A 17,223-nucleotide genomic window follows, 5' to 3' on the forward strand; every position below is an offset into this window, starting at 1 on the left:
CTGAGGGAAAATAAATTTTGAAAAGCTTGATTGAGGCAGTTGGTTTTACGTTTGTAGTCACAAGTTAGTTGTGTAACAGTTAGAGGTCTCCAGCAGGCCAGCTTTCCTAATGGGGTCAATTTTCTGACTTAACTTCATTTGGAGACCTGTTAACAGCTTTTTTGGGGGTGGACAGAGGAGCAGAATAAAAAGTGTTTGGGGGAGGATGGGAAATGGAGGTCTTACTCTGACTCTAGCTGATAGCTATGCGGGATGTTAGTTTGTTGGTATAATGCCAATTTATTACAGCAGATGCCAACATTTAAGACAGAATGAAAACATCCAAGCTGCCCACAGAGACTGGCTCGTTAAGATGAGAGGTTTGCCATAAATGGTGCGTCACTAATGGATTGCCAGGCCTTAAGTTTTAGCTGTTCAGAGGAAGCTGTTAGCAAACTGATGGTTTTCTCACACTTCTCCAATAGCGACTCCTGGCATGGGCTTCAAATGTATTGGCAGCACCTTCTTTACCTGCTTGTGGCTGGCATAAATTTATGCAGATGTGTATTGCTTCTGTTGAAAAGTCAATATGGCGCTTACAGCTTGCTTGGCTTGCATGCTTGTCTTAGAAGTCTAATGTCTGTACCCTCTGCAGATAAATCCTGACTCAACAATTCAGACAGCAAAGTGTTCTCACTTACTTTTCCCTCTTGGAATAAAAGTTTCACTGCCTTTTCTCCATTTTAACATACCCTTACTTTTATAATCACTAACATTACTGTGTCCTCTTACTGTCCATAAGTGTCCTCTGTCAGTGGCACTACTTTGTTTCCTAGAAAGCCTGAAACAGTTTGTTACACTTCTGTAAAATATCCTTTGACTTTTACATGGTCAGAGGGATACGTGATTGCTTTTGCAGTCATCTGAATCAGAATTGGCTGGGGCACTGCCAGACAGAAGCTAACAGGACACTTACTGTAGTTGCTGACTGCAGCTCCATAATGAGGCTGAGCTTATTTGATAATTTTCTTGACTAGATTTGTTTTCTAAGCTCAGTTGCACTGAGCTTAGAAACTGACTGAAATTTGTTTTGTTGTAAACACGGAAGGCTGCAGAGTTTACGAATTAAGTGGATGCCTGTCTTAGCCCTATTTGTTACTTCTGATGTTGAACTGATGGCCTGTCCTGTCAACGACTGTTTTCCATAGACAAATGTTAGAATTGCCTGAGGTAACCGACTGTCAGTTTTTCCCCATTAAAATGATGTTTAGTCAGTCATGACTCCTTTGCAGGTAGTGAGTCCCAGTGTGATCTGCTAGCTGTGTACAATCAAAATGATTATGTACTAGAAGGGTCTTACCAGCTACTCTCCTGAAAACAGTTGAGGTGACAGAATGTGCCAGTTAAAAAAAATAGGAATACTGATTTAACCTGTGATCAAAGTGTTTTCTGAGAAAGCTGCAACTATATGAAAAATTGGGTGTTTTATTGACTTGGATACTTCATTTGACATAGTTCATAAAATGCAGGGTGCCTGACAACAATTCACAGCAATTAACATTCTTGTACTACTTCCATCTTACTACAAAATGTAGTAGAAGTTGCCTTTCTTTACCTGGATTTTTTTGAAACTTGCTTTTTACTCCCTTCTCCTCATTCTATAATCCGTACCATTTTCATTTTCTGAATTGGCAGAGCAGGCAAACTCTTAAAGGATCCTACTACCTCCAAAGGCTTTGGTAAAAGTTCTGTCAGTAAATAAAGCAAGTTACTCACAGATATGTAAGATGCATTCTGTTCATGTGCTTGTGGCTTTTGGGGGAGAAGGTAACTACCGCTTCGTTCTGGTATTCCACCTGCACCTCATTGCAAAGCATTTATGAATAAATCATGACAGTCCTAACTCCATGACATTTTTTAATGCTGAAGCTGTACATAACTATGCAAAAAGTAGATAAAGGCAGCCATATTTGGAGGTGTTTCTACAGCAATAATGTATTTGCATTAGCAGGACTGCATTACTTGGCTTCAACTATACCAAATTGCTACCAAACCTACCAAACCAGGATAGTCTTTTAATTTCCAAAATCGTAGTTGCAGAACTCAGGTAAGAGGTCTGTAAGTGCATCATATATGGTACTGAAAGTGAGGAGACTGGCAAGCGTGTGCCTTAGCAGTTAGGTATCATGCAGAAAAGGGATTTTAATGTACCTCTGGTGGAGAGACTAATTAAAGTCATGTTTTGGCCATTTGAAAACTTCCCCTGTGCTTGCATGTTTATTCCATGCTACTTCTGCATATGTGGATACAAGCAATGTATGTGTACATGTGTAATACAGCTTGTCTGTGGTGGCATGCTTCCCACTGAATATATTTTTATTTCACAAGATGTTATGTATGGAATGTATTTCGTAGTTCTAGGTGGAAACTTTTCCTGGATGCCACTACCTACTACCTCCCTCCTACATGAGAATTAACACACTATCCCAAATAAACTTGTGTAGATGGTCAAGACATTGCATGCTCTGCTCTGCTAAAACACTTAGACTTTAGCATAGATTTTTATTCAGTGGCTTTCTCATGGGGCTTGAGTTGACTGTTCAAGTGTGGCTTGATAAATCAAAGGAGAAAAGAATTACTGATAGTTCTGCAATTATCAGAAGGTTTTGGAGTAATTTTTTTAAGCTTTAGTAAGACTTTTAGGCCTATGCAGCAATGGTGCTTGCCATGGCCATTTCACCCAAACTTCTTTCCCTAGCTATCATGTGATAAAGAGTAAGTAGCTGAAGTACTTGTTACTCTGCTATCTTGGGACTGAAAAAAGGGGAGAAATTTGCTTCAGCTAGCAAGCAGTTAACATCTTTTTTTCCTTAAAATCAGAGACTATCGTGCAAACATTATTTCAGTGAGGAAATAAATATGATTCTAGTTTGTTAAATTTTCTGATGTTAAATTGTAAAATTCATGTAGATTTATATCTCTGCGACTCAGTAGACAGATATTCTAGGACTGATATTTTTCTGTTGAAGTTGATACTTGCTGTTGACATGGACCGCATGGGAAGTGTGTTACTGCACTAGATGTACAATAAAACTTGATGCTGAGTGTTTAAAAATAAATAAAATCATACAGTTGCCATAACAGTAAGGGTTTTGCCTGACTTTAGCAAATGGAAGAGGGATCAGACCAATTACGTTCATCAGCTGCTAGATCTCAAACTTAAGTATCTGCACAATGAGGCTGACAGAGTTAAACAACATATTATGTGAAAGGTTATCCTTTATTAGAGTTGATTGTATGCACTTGCAGCAAATAAGAAATTGAATATATTTTTTAGGACGTGGCACTCTAGTTATAATTCTGTACTTACACAAGTTGCAGTGTAAGTCTAGAGTCTTCCATAGACTTAATATTTACTAGTGTAAATTCCAGAAGGTGTCAATTCCAGAAACTCCAGACCGCTTCAATTCTGCCAAAATGGGACCGTGTGGTATATGGCTCAGTTGCTGGAGTAAAGTTGTTTTAAAATTAGGGGCTCTCATTGTCATTGAATTACAAAACTAAAAGACCATAGCCTTTTTTACAGAAATAGTCTTGAGAGTCAACTGCCAAGAATGTGCATAAATCAGATGAGAACGATAACAGTCAATCTGTAATAATGAGAGAGTGCAAAACCTGGCACACCAGCAGGAGACACCCGAAGTATTTGCCTGGGCAGAATTTCAAGGTGAACTAAGAACTGCGACACAGACTGTGCTGGGAGGGTTACTGAACAGTTGTTCCCTTATATTGATTCACAGGATTGATATGTATAAAATCAGAAGCAGTGTAGCTTAAAGTGCTTTTTCTCTTCCTAACAGCATATGACTAGAGCTTTATGGAAAAGTGTATTCCTTTCTCCATTTCCTTTTGCTCACTGTAGCACTAATTTCAAGTGTCTACAGGCCAAACTGGATCAGGGAATTGATCTGAGTTGAGGCTAACAGCAAAAGAAGCCAGTTTAAAACTGTCAGGGCTAAAATTAATGGATGTTTATCTCTTACTGTGGAAAGAAGAGCGTGTATGATAAAATTAGTTTTTATAGCATATCCAAAAACAGCTGCCAGATAATAACCGGAGGCTTGGAAGAAGCAACTGGGACTAAAGCATTTGGTTTAAGAGGGCTTTTGCATATATTGTCTGACACCCGTTTTTGGCATAGGTTCATTCTCTGGAGATGTGTCTCTAAGCTTGGCCATTCGTGTACATTTTAGATTTGATTATGTTAAAATAAGATTAAATTCCGTCTTAGCACAATTTTAAGAGTAATGTACGCTTATTTCAAACAATATGACTGTCATATTCCTCTTATCTTCCTGAAGTTAGCATCAGAACCATGTTGCTTCTAAGTGGAACCAACTGCGGGGAAACTGGATGAGAACAAATAGTTTAAGGTTGCTTTTCGGCAGTCTCAGTGCCTCAGGGACCCACTGCACTACCACTGGTATCAACACAAAGGTTGGTAAGCTCTAGGTACCTGAGCTCAGGTATACTGTGGATTGGTTTAACTTATGCCATGCTGTGAAACTTCATTAGAAAGCTTTCAGACTAAATTACTGTTTTCAAGCTATATTTCAGAGCAGTAGCTAGATATTACAGAAAGAGTCTGCCTGAGAAAAAAATAATTTTGAAAGCTTTAAATTGTCAAAGGGTTCTCTTGTTAAGCGTATGAAGCTGAATGGGAAATGGTACAGCCAGTGAGTTCTTGGAATAATAAATCTGTCATTCTGTTTGGCTAGAAAGAGCATAATGAAGAGCATACAGAGAACAAGGGAAAAACATCGCTGCTTTAAAACAGATAAGCAGAAGTCCAAATGTCTGCTACAAGGTCAAGTGAGCTGATGTTACAGAAAAGAAGCCTGGGCTTGTCCTTAGAGTAATTCTAGAAGTAAGCTGACTTACCTGTCTTGAAGCAGATCTTTGAAGGAACTTCATTGTGCCAAAATATTTGAGATTTTGGAACAGACTGTTGAAATTAATCTTTTCCTTGCAGATGAGTCTGAACCATTTTTCTAGGCAACAGCAAAGCAAATCTTAAAGTTTGTGTTTTCACAATTTAGATTCCATAAAACTTACTGATCGTGTCACTTGCTTGTCTAGAAGGAAATGCAGAGTTACACCATATGATCAAATAGGTAGTAGCTTAAAGCAGAAATATTCCTGAGACTTTATTGGTCAGACTTAAACTGCTGTGGAAGAATGGGGAGGCAGGGAGTGCGGTCAGGTACTTATTCCTTTTCAGCTTTCTTTCAGGTAACAGTTTTTTTACATTCACTGTTACCTTGTAGCTTTGATGGACCACAGAACACCTGTATTCTGCAATAATTTACTGAGTGACTTTTCATAAAGCTTATACTACCAATCTTTTGATTTGTTTTAGAACTTAAGTTCATGCACCAAACAGAGTTTGTTTCCTCACTACCATCTTGTTGCCCTTTGGGTCTTCATCTTGACTTCTGTTTGCTGTTGTATCCATTAAAGAAGGCAACCTCTTGCGGTGTCTGATTTTCTTGCTGGCTGCTTCGTAATCCTTCTAAGTGCGGTTTATGGAGATGTTAGGATTTAAAGAGCCAAATAGTACACCTGTGCAGAAAATCTTCCTACCTCATTATGCACTCTGTTGTACCCAGGTAATGCTTGCATACTGTGTGATATGCAAGAATAGAAGATTCAGTCTGTGGAAGAGCTAGAATTGTTTATGCACAACACATTTAAAAACTACTGCAACATTCTGCTCTTTTTTGGTAACTTCCTTAGTTAAATACTTAGGTCTTGAGCCGAACTTCTACCTGTTTGATGTGTAAAAATGTCCTTTATTACCTGTATTTAATGTCTTTGTTTAGAATTGTGGTGTTTCACTTCTTAGTAAAAAATAATGTCTTGTTGTAAATGGGAGGTAGGATTTGAGGAGGAGAGTCTTTCTGTCTTGACCCTTTTGTATGTATTCCGTTGACTTTTCTAATCTAGAAATCTTTATGGCGGTTCGCGTTAATAGTGCAGCAAGAGCTGAGTGCTAACTGATAGCGTATTTTGAATGTTTCCAGTGAGACTGCCATAACAGCTGTGTCTATCAGATACTAGGAAACAAACGATTCCGAATGAAGTTGTCCTTTTCTGCAGTCACGTCAAAGAAAAAAAAGGAAAATACCAAATTGGTTGAATGAGCTCGTCACTTAATGAGTAAATTGTCTGTAGAACATTACGTTCATAAACTTAGTTAACTTATTTCCTTTTCCAGTAGCCCTGTAGGCAATGTTTCACTCAGCTTGCCTAGTTTCAGAAGTATGTACGCTCACTGAAGTCTCCCTTGTAGTGGTAGCTCTTTCATTAGGGAGAGAGGAAAAATGCTACCTCGTTTGAGAATCCTCACTGTCTTCATTTTTGTTTAGAACCAAATTGACTGCTGAGTACAACTCATCTGTTGGTAGATGTAAGAGGACAAACGAGTCTGAACTTCTCTCAGTTGGGGTGAGGGTTATCCCTGTTCCCTGGTCCAATTACTAACATATTACTATATTGTAATTATAGTAATGGTTTCATTTTCCTTGCACGTGTAACAATTGGTGAAGGATCTGGAGAGTAGCAAAATAAAATAGGAAGTTGGCCAATTGAACAATGACACTACTAGGATGTAAGTTTTCACTTCCTTTGTAAAAGTCAAGGCAAATAAGTGTTGGATAACTGGACAGTTCTTAAGCTGATGTATGTTAGGAATGAAAACTGATAGTGTATTAAAGGTTTTCTTTAATTCTCTATAGAAAAAATCTTAGATAAATTTTGCAACATTATAAAGAATTTTGGGGGGAATCCTCAGTTTCCATCTCTAAGCATAAAATTTCAACTGCAGTGGCAACTTTATAATACAATTACAGATTCTGGGCTTCATATACACTTATTGAAAAGGGGAATGCGCCGTTCAGTCCTGAGACTTTTGGCACACATCTGCTTGGATGAGTTATTTTCAAGCTTATACAGCCATAATCTTTAGCTCCAAGGATATTACTTCTCATGTGCCAGGGCAAGTTACAGTGAAACTCTTCTATTACCAAACTGGTCTCTTGGCTGTTTAGCTGGCCAGTACTAGTATTGAATCTTTTAACTCAAAGCCATAAGAAAATGTAGGTCAGTTTTTAAGCATTGAAGTGACCACCAAAGTGGAATGGTTTCATAAAAAGAATAACTGTTGCTGCAGATTTTCAGCTCAAAGATTTTCTGTTAGGAGACTTCTAACAGTTATTGCTAATGGAGAAATTCCCTGGCTAGTTATAATTCGTTTTAGAAGAGCTTAATCTCACACAACTAAGCATTTTGGCTGCCCTGAAATAACAGTTGTCTCCCTTCACATCTACAGAAGGATCTAGGTGAAATTCTAGAAAGCAGTGGCACTTTGAGCCCTTCACACATTCCCTCATTAAGTGCACACAGCAGAGCAGTCTCAGCTGTACTAGAAGCCTTTCAGTCCTCAGAGGAGCTCAGGCTGAGGGAAGAGAAGAATCCTTGGCCCTTCTTGGGAAGGCAAGGAGAGGGAGGAGGTGTAATGCTAACTTTGTAGTGCATTAGCTGGAGCTGCTCATTTTGGATGACCTGTTTCTTTCTTTGGTGCAGGCTCTTATCCCTGTATTGATTGACATTAACAGCACAACTCAGTTGTCCAAGAGCAAGTTGCTAGTGGCATTTAGGAAGCATTAGTGTGCTGAGAACGTCCACATGGCAGATACCGTGTGAGAGCTGTGCTCTGAGCTGGCTACTGGAGAGCACGGGGAATATTCTGTGTCAGTTTGCGTTGTCCCCTAGATGGTATTCTCACGGGATGCCTTTGTGCAAACACCAAATGAATCTACCAGAAAGGCAGCTCTTACACTTTCTAAAGTGAATGAAGCATTTTTATGATTTCTCCTTTTACCTACTTTGAGAAACCAGCATGTAGAAATGAACAGTATCCTTCAAAATACAGAGAGGGTTTTTACTTTGCAGGGGCAGTGTGTATATACTTACATTGGAAAAAATATATATATAGTTTTACTGATTAATTACAGATTAAATATTAGCTATTTTTAAGCTAAACATGCTGAATTCAAAGTGAGGCCTAAACGTAACTCGTGTACAATTGCAAATTTTTGCAAATGTCTGTCTTCAGTTTTGAATCTGTTACTTAACTTCTTCCTCCTAACTGCTATCTGGAATGCATTTATAATGGACAAAGATGAAAATAAATAAAAGCTCTAATGTGTAACTCTCTCTTAATGTCCAAGCAAGCTGCACGTACTAGAACAGTTCTTAGTAAACTCCTACACTGAGATTTCCACATGCATTTAAGAGCAGCTTTTAACCTGGACTAATGGAAATAATTTATTATGTTGTAGTCCGAGGTACTTGAAGTGAATGACTGCTTTCTGAAAAAAATACAAAGTTACAAATGAGCAAATAATTCTGTTGATAACCTTCCTCCTTCTGCTGGGACCTTTTCCTATATAGTTCTCCCTCTGCCCCTACTTTTTTCTTTTAAAAGAAACTTCTCTTTTGATCTGAAGCTCTAACCCTTCATAGCTATAGATTTTGAAATGCCTTTCCTGTCTGTCCTAAGTTTTCTCAAAATACTGATTTACCTCATGTTACCTGAAACACGGAGGGCACATTAGCAGTCTGTAATTGACACCTGTCCTCTGCTCAGATGGGACTGTCTCACTCACCAGACACATTAACGCTTGCTCCTTTGTGGCAACTTGAGCAACTCCTGGGGGAGCAGCTGGGGTAAATGGGAAGAAGGGGAAATAAAATGACTTGGCTCTCTGGAACAAACAGAAGACTTGGGTATCGTTAAGTAAAAGATTATTTAATTGCTCAAGAGCATGTTAGCTATGTGACTCCGTGGTACCAGTCCAAAGAGTAGGTCTTTAGTCTGCCTTTGCATAGGGTAGCTGCAGCAGCCACACGAAAAGTGCTGATGCGTAGAGCTGGGTTCCTGGACCTAAACAAGGTATTAACCCAATCACATGTGTTATTTGTAGTGCTGATGGTAATGGTGCTTTGAAGCTTAAAATTTTGCTGTCTTAATTCTTTCCCCAAATTTGAGAGTCTACAGTTGGAAAGGACTTTTGATACCTCATGGCACTCTTGTTCTAAGCGGAAGCCTTATTAAGTAAGCCTCTAAACTAATGATGAGGTGTCCGAAAGTAATTTACTGGATTCTTAGAAAATGGTAGACACTGTCTGATTCTAGTTTTCACAGTTTCATGGTATCGTTTTCCTCTAGGTAATAAAACCTGTAACTCAGTTGAGAAACTTTTGCAGCTGGGAACAGGAACACTGGCTTGAAGGCAGAGGAGGGGAAAGAAAGGTTAATTCAGACTATTTTAGCACGTGTTGTATTCCAGTAAAAGCTCATGCGACGGAGCCCTGAAAATTAAAAGCTGTTCTCCATAAGTACTTAGTTCTTTCACTGCCTTAAGGATGAGCATCTTTACAGGCCCTTTGCAAAGATGGAAAGGAGTAAAATTAGGGTTCTTTGGGTTGTCTTTTTTTTTCCCTTTCAACTCTGCTTGGAAAATAAATCTTGATCTTGAGCATATTTACACTAGAATAAGCTATCATACAGCATTAACCTGTTTTTACATTTGGATAGTGACCTTGAGATTAAAGACTTAGTTTAATCACGAATATAGAGTTGTTACCATGCTTGCTATCTCTGTTGCTCTGTGTTATTGGACTTTCTTTGTGAGACTGAGTACAAGGTAAACTCATCTTTACTGGGGCTGTATTAGTTTAAATAATTTTGCTTGTTATTATTTATTTCTTAGTAGTGTAATGTATCATAAATCCTTGAGAAAAACATTTCAAGGCTCACATGGCACAATTGTGTACAGTACACAAAAAAAGCCTCAGTCTCATTTACTTCCCTTATGAAAATCAACCATTTTTAGGGTCAAAAAACCATCCATCTGCTCTGGAACTGTACTAAACAAGATGATCGTTTGTAACAAAGTTGACATGCTTATTTCAAAAATATGAAGCTGTAAAACTAGAAGTATTTCAAAAGAAAATTCTTTCATGACCAGCCTGCTAAACTAGAACTCAACATTTTTCTTAGAAAACTGGTAACCTGAGTGTTTCAGATGTTTTTGAGAAGCTGTCTAGTGTATTAATCTTGAAACTTGATAGGTTGAAGATTGAAATTGTTTTACTAACTTTTAACGTACCAGAAATCTTTCTAAATGACAGTCTTTGGAAACACTCCTGAATTTTTCCATTGCACTCTCATTCTTAAATAGCTTATTCAGCCTGTCATCAAAAATCTCTTTGAAGGTGCATTGTAACAGATAATACCAGGAGAATCAAGTCATCTGAGAATGCCTATTGTATACATGATTTCATTATACCTGACTGTCAAATGTGTATTTATCTATTTAGGTTCAGACAAAGAAGGAAGAAACTTTGCCACCATCGCTTAGTCAAACCATTCCAACTTTCTATTTTCCTCGAGGATGTCCTAAGGAAAAAGTAAATATAGATGCTGTGATTGCCAAAATTGAGAGAACTTTCTCACAGTTTCCAAATGAGAGGGCAACTTTAGATGACATGGGGAAAGTTGCAAAGGTGAGAATTTGTTAGCTAACTGTTTTCAATACTGTACATCTGTGGAAAGAAAACATGAGTTCTGTGTGCTTTTCCTTGCATTATGTGTATTCATCTCCTACTAAGTAGTGCTGATAAGACAATGTGCTCGCTAATGTTGATGGCACAGTTGTGTGGAAATCTTTGCATTAACAGTGTCTCAAAACACCCTTAAATTATGCTTACAGAATGAAATAAACCATAGAACCAAATGTGTTCATAGATTGATATGCCTTTTGGTTTCAGACCTACATGATATTAGTTGTGTGATGAAAACGTTACTATCATCGGTATAAAATCTTCCAAAGGTGGTTTTCTCATTCAGCACTGTCATGAGCATCCATTTTAAAGATGTTGAAATACAGAATGGTTTGGCAACTTGAGCACTTAACTCTTCAGTCATAATTGAAGAGTTATTTTATAGTTACTGTAGAGTGACAAAACACTGGACATAGGAAGCAGCTAAGATTATTCATAATTTATGTAATGCACAAAAAACTAGTTGATTTAAAATTAAATTTTAGCTTCTGAAATATTGATTTTGGTCACGAGCCTTTGGTTCTCACTACTATCTTGTCACTTTGCATTTCAAGTCCCAGGTTTAGGAAAATAGAAATAAACTTTTCTGCAGACCAGAATTAGGTGATGAGGAACTCCCAGTTTACCCCACCAGAAGTGTTTAACTGCCAAGCTGAATTATAGGGTTTCACAGCTCCTTTCCATGTGGATATGATGCTTCAGCAAGAGGACTGGAAGGGCCCAGTCAACTACAATTCAGTGATGAAAGGCATCCTCCTGAAGGATAGGGTGAAGCCTCTCGGACTGAGGAAATTTTGCCAAAGTAACTTTTAAAATATGTTTTTAAATGCTAGTTAAAGTATTGTGTGACAAGTAACTGTTCTTTTTCTCCAGTGACCTTACACATCTTCCAATATTGAGTTTTATTTGAGATCCAAATGAGAATTTCAGATGTTAGCACATCTGATTGCGCCAAGTCATAGTTAGTTCTAGGTAGAAGATAGGCTCTTAGCTGTTAGGACAGAGGAAGCTTGGAGCAGACACATAAGCAGCACATAAGCAGTAGGTACTGTACATAGAAATGCTGAAGTTGTGGAGGGTGTACCCCATAAGTAGTGTGAAGCATACAACTGATGCTCAGTGCAGGCTGTCCTGCTACTGAAAATAGGATAAAAAAAACTTGCATGCATGTGCAAGGATGCAGATGAGTTGAGCATCTTCTGAGCCAGACAAATGTATGCTAGCTGTTGTCCAAAAGCTGAGCTTGAGACAGCACAAACAGTTACATGACTTAAACATACTCAGCCCTTTAGCAGAACTTATTAGCATGGACTCCATTCAGCTGCTTGGAGCATGAACATGTAACTGCATTCATCTATTAGGAATGCTGCAAGATTGCCTTATATTTTACTTTCTTCTACTGAATTTTGGCCTAAAGCAGTTGTTTTAAATTACTTATTTTGGATGGTGCAACTGGTTTCAGAAACGGTTAAAAAAATGAAGTAGTAAATAATGTGTTTACTATAGTTTCAGAAATGCATTTAGTCCCCTACAGATATGTTCAGTGTTACAAAAAGAGTTTCTCCCACGATGTTGCCTTAATGTTTTTTCTTAATGCTTGTAAAATGTAATTTGAGAGATTTATAAATGAGGGAGTAGCCCTCAGATAAACAATCAATGAGTTGACTTGATGTATACTCTAATTATAGGCTTGTGATTGCCCACTCTACTGGAAAGGTCCTTTGTTTTACTGTGCTGGAGGTGAACGAACAGGATATGTGTCAGTTCATAAATTTGTTGCAATGTGGCGGAAGTAAGTAGATTACTTTTTCAGAGATACTATATTTTTATTTCGTTAATTGAAATGTATATTCTAAGCTCTGAATGAGATCCAGTGTATAAAGGGAAAGAAAACAATTCCCTATAATCAGCTGTTGACAGCAATCTTGTATGTGAGAAAATGTAAGTGTATCACCTCTTCTAAAACAAGCAAACAAATCTTTATTTGTTATGATCAAAGATTTTAAAATTTTCTTTGTAAATGGCTGGCTATTCATGGGAAAAGTGGAAAAGCATGGGCATAACTCGCTGGTGTCAGTTCTAAGCAAAATTATTTCTCTTCTTTCTAGTTTACATTCTAGTTCTAACTTAAAAAATGTCTTCTCATGTAAGCAGTCGCATGGAATACCTGCCTACAGGATGATACTGCTTGATAACTTCCCTTGTAGCGTACTTTGCTATGTTTGATTAACTTTTGAGTTAAATGTGGTGGTGCTGTTTCATAGGCCTTTCTCAGAGGATGCCCATACAAAGTAGTATCAACAATTTTCTGTGTACAGTAGTAAATGCGTATATTTACATTTCAGAATACTTCAGACCTGCTATGATGATGCTGCAAAGTTTGTTCATCTTCTAATGAACCCTGGATGCAACTACTTAGTACAAGAAGACTTCATTCCTTTTTTACAAGTAAATTGCAATAAAAACTAGTTCTGGAAAGCACAACAAAATTATGACTTTTTTTAATTCTTTTTTGAGCTGATCATACACTTTCATGATCTTCATTAAAGATTATTAATAATACTTTAGTGTAACTCACTTTCTGTGGTCCACTGAGATGCTAGTGAGTGACTTCTTTTAGAGTTAATCATTTTATGTCAAGTGACATCTTTTAAATCCTACAATAAGATGTATGGATCTAAAATTGCTTGCAGGAGTATCAGACAACCTTTAGGGTTTTGAAAGGCAGTTGAAATTACAAGGGCTGTTCTGAAAGCAATGTCTCATATTTTGTTAGTCCCTGATGTCAGAGGTGCATATTGGTGGGGTGGTAGTGCAGGTTGAACCTTCCTACCAATATTCTGTTACACTGTGTTACCGTACGAGTGATGGCAGCAGAAGGGCAGCCTGACAAAATGAACATGGAAGTGCAGATGAAGCAAATGTATGTCACTGAATTCCTCTTTTCAGAACAAAACTGCACCCATTGAGATTCATTGACACTTACTGAACATTTATGGAGACCAAGTCACGAGCACTGTGAGGCAGCGGGTAGTGTGTTTCAGCAGTGGCAACAGTGATGTGAAAGACAAGACATGTTCCAAACAGCCATACAGAATTTTTTTTTTTTTTGCAAGCACAGTATGCAGGCTTTTGTTCATTGCTGGCAAAAAATACATAGCTAATGGTGCTGGCTATGCTGAAAACCTGAGAATTTGCCCTGTTGGATAGTGTTATTGTGCTCTTTGTAGCTGTTGTAGCAACACAATGGAAATAAATAGGAGGCATTACTTTCAGAGCAGCCTTTGTGCTTAAGGAGGGCCTTTGGAGGGCAAAGTGGTTTTCTGTATTCAAGACCTAATACAATTTCTCCTAAAGAGCACAAAAAATACATTTATAAAACCTAAACTGACTCGAGTGAATCATCATCAGACACAGAATTACAAGCGACACTCATCAATGGTATTCATCTGACCAATTTATTCAAAATCTTCTGCCCATCTGAAATACAGGAAATTATGTTTGTTTGGCTTTTAAAAGATAATTTTATTTTTTTTTAAATGTCAGCAGTGTTATTTGCGTGAAGCATGCTGTAAATGAAATTATTAATTGTTGCAGTTAATTTGAACCCTTTTAGTTAAGGAAAGACGTATGCTAATCTCTGTTAATTGTTCTATATAGACACTAATGGATGCAATTAATGATACTGTTATTCCTTTGTGTAGGATGTGGTAAATAGCCATCCCGGCCTGTCATTTTTAAAAGAAGCATCTGAGTTTCATTCTCGGTACATTACCACAGTAAGTGTTTTTTATTTGGAAAAGCTATTTCGGTTAACTAAGTATGAAAATGATTAAAATTAGTCAAAATGCATAAGCATCTTTGTCCTTCAGGGGGAAAAAAGTTAAGCATGCTGCCAGTCTTCATGTCAAAATCACTAGAAATATTGTGAAGAAAATTAATTTCTTGAGTATCATAATAGAAATTGTTGAACTTAATACAAGGATGAGAAACACCAAATTGCAGAAGTGTAAAATAAGTTAACGAATATTTAAATGAAGAGCAGATTGTTATCTGAAAGACTTGATTGTCACTATAGACTATTCGAATCTTGACTGTAGTCTGGGATTAATTAAATGAAATTTTGAATGAAGGATCTATATTAACATGATTATATTCAGTATCAAGTAAAATAATGATAATACTGAAGCTGCTTACCACATCCATCTCCAGGGATTTTTCTTTCTAGGCAGGAAAAGCTCCATTTCTCCCTTCCTATGGTTATGTGACTGAAGTATTCTTCCCGTGCACATGGGAAAAATCAGTGACACTAAATTTTCTCAGTTGTAAACTAGACAGCCAAGTCCAGTGAAGTCTCAAAAGATTAAAATTCCACAGAGTGACGTTCCACTCACTGTGTGTGCATATGAAAACTAGTTTAACAAATGTTCCCCAGCAAAAAAAAAAAAATACAGTTTGTAGTTTGACCCAGATCTAAACAGGGGAAAATCTTTTTTGAAGTATTTGGTTTTGGTTCCTCGCATCCATCATAGAGAGACTGCCAGCCCATCAAGTAGGTCCTAGTGCTTTAGATTTGGCTCCCAGAACATTCTTGTCAAGTATGAGTAAAAGAAATGTTCTGACAGTGAGTAGTTTTGTTTATTAGCAGACTGTGGTTTGTATCAAAGCCTGCTCTGCTGACAATTGTGAAAGCTTACTATAGGAAGGAGAAGGTTCTGCCATTTCCAGTTACTTTTCTTTGGATGAATAGCTTATCTTAGCAGGTCTGAGCCTAGCAATGTTGAATAAATTAGTGCTGCAAGTACTTGTCTAAAAAAATTTAGTACAGTCTTCAAGAGAAATCCATGTGTAATCAGAATTCCAGAAAAAAATGCTAGTATTAGAAGAATATAGTAAGAATATTTGAAATACCAATCTGCAGGTAAAAAATGGCAAGAGGACTCTCTGCTATTATTTCTTGTCTTATTTCCAGATGGAGTAACTGCTATTGGTATCTTGACCTACATGGTCTTCTAAAATTCTGTCTTGGAAGCTGTTACTGATATAACTGTAGGTGATTTTTCTCTTAGATAAAATCAGGTGTTTTATGCCTCTATTCAGAGTAGCTTTGTGAAGCTTTATCTAAAGGATGTTGTAAGCATTACAGATAAAGATTTAATGTCTTCTTCTGATAACTTCCAGTTACAAATTAAATGATCAACTTTTCTGCTGTGTTTCTCTGTATATGTGTATTCATACTTATGTAACCTACATCTGTATAATGAAGAGGGCATCCTGTAACCATGGAAGCAATTGGTTCTGTCTGCTAGGCAGTGGTATATGTTGGCTGCTCTGTCAAGGGGTAAGGTTTGGTACATCTCTGTCCAAGATTAAGCTGAAATACATTAAAAACTCTATTCCTGAGAAATGTGATACCACATTTAATCTGCAAGTATGTTGTGTATATGCCTATGAACTCTTGAAATTGTAATCTCTGTATTCCACAGTTTCTTCTCCCTTATGAGAAACTGTTGTGCGGCATAGTGAGGAAGGCAATTCTTTAACAATTGGCTTGTACTGTGCTTTGATTCACTTTAGAAAACTGTTTTTTATGCCTATTCCCAGTTGTCTCCAGCAAACATTCAATTTTGTTTTTATTTTTAGACCAGTTAAATGTATAACAGATGAGATAATGACATGCAGATGGATTAAGTTGCAAAGCTAAAGCAAAACCTTCTTAGAAAAAATTGCTTTGTAGTATAAGCCAAAAACTGGGCCTTTCCTAAAATCACAATTAGAATTGAGCTAATTAACTTTCAAAAGCAGACCAGTCTATTCTCCTTTCTAGATCTGTTGAACCAGCTGTTGTTGTTCAAAGTATGAGCTGCGGAGCTTACTGTAGCTTATTGCTTACTGGCAGCTTAAGCTTTATTTTAAAAACTTCATGAATAAATTACTCTTCTATTTGTACTCTAAAATGGTTGGTTTCTTTAAACTATTGATATAACGCAATTAAATCTGAAGTAATAAAAACTTAAATAAAAACCTCTTTCATTTGGAAATGATTTTATAGGAGGAAGGAAGGAATTCCTGAAGAGATGGCCTTTTAGCTAGTAACTACTGTTGCTAGTAAAATGCTGTACATATATAATATTCGATGTTTAGCTGATCAGCAGGTACAATTCATCTCCAGTTAAGCAATTACAGCTCATAATATGCTCAGGTTTTTTGTCCTGTTATTGGTGAATGAATTACTTGAAATGCTTATGTGCTTAAGTCGAAATAATTGAATATTTAAGATACAGAAAAATGGTGTTTTGAAGTCTAATGTTTATAGATTAAACCAAGCAAATTGTGTTAAATGCCTGAGTTTATCAAAATAATCTACATGTGCAACTGATTTAAATAGATTTTATGGATAATCAGTTGAATGAATTTGGTTTTGGTATCAGTGATGTCATAGAGAAGTCATCATTCTTGCTAGTTTTGTTACTCAGAAATCATTTCTGTGCTGTTTTTTATAACTACTGTCAGTTTTTGTCTAGCTTTAAATAGAATGAAATGGAAAAAAAAGTG

At 37.1% G+C, this 17,223-nt stretch overlaps 1 protein-coding gene across 8 annotated transcripts in view; it reads left to right on the plus strand.

Annotated features, from left to right (window-relative positions):
- The window catches only part of PPP2R3B (protein phosphatase 2 regulatory subunit B''beta), a 50,085-nt gene that overhangs the window by 20,163 nt on the left and 12,699 nt on the right, over positions 1 to 17,223 (plus strand). For all 8 annotated transcript variants that reach the window (XM_021411789.1, XM_021411849.1, XM_021411818.1 and 5 more), the window contains 4 exons: positions 10,426 to 10,611; positions 12,357 to 12,460; positions 13,014 to 13,116; positions 14,373 to 14,447. In XM_021411789.1, coding sequence (XP_021267464.1) covers positions 10,426 to 10,611; positions 12,357 to 12,460; positions 13,014 to 13,116; positions 14,373 to 14,447 — 468 coding nt within the window. The remainder of the gene's footprint in view (positions 1 to 10,425; positions 10,612 to 12,356; positions 12,461 to 13,013; positions 13,117 to 14,372; positions 14,448 to 17,223) is intronic.

This window comes from Numida meleagris, chromosome 1 (genome assembly GCF_002078875.1).
Source record: "Numida meleagris isolate 19003 breed g44 Domestic line chromosome 1, NumMel1.0, whole genome shotgun sequence".
Taxonomy (NCBI): domain Eukaryota; kingdom Metazoa; phylum Chordata; class Aves; order Galliformes; family Numididae; genus Numida; species Numida meleagris.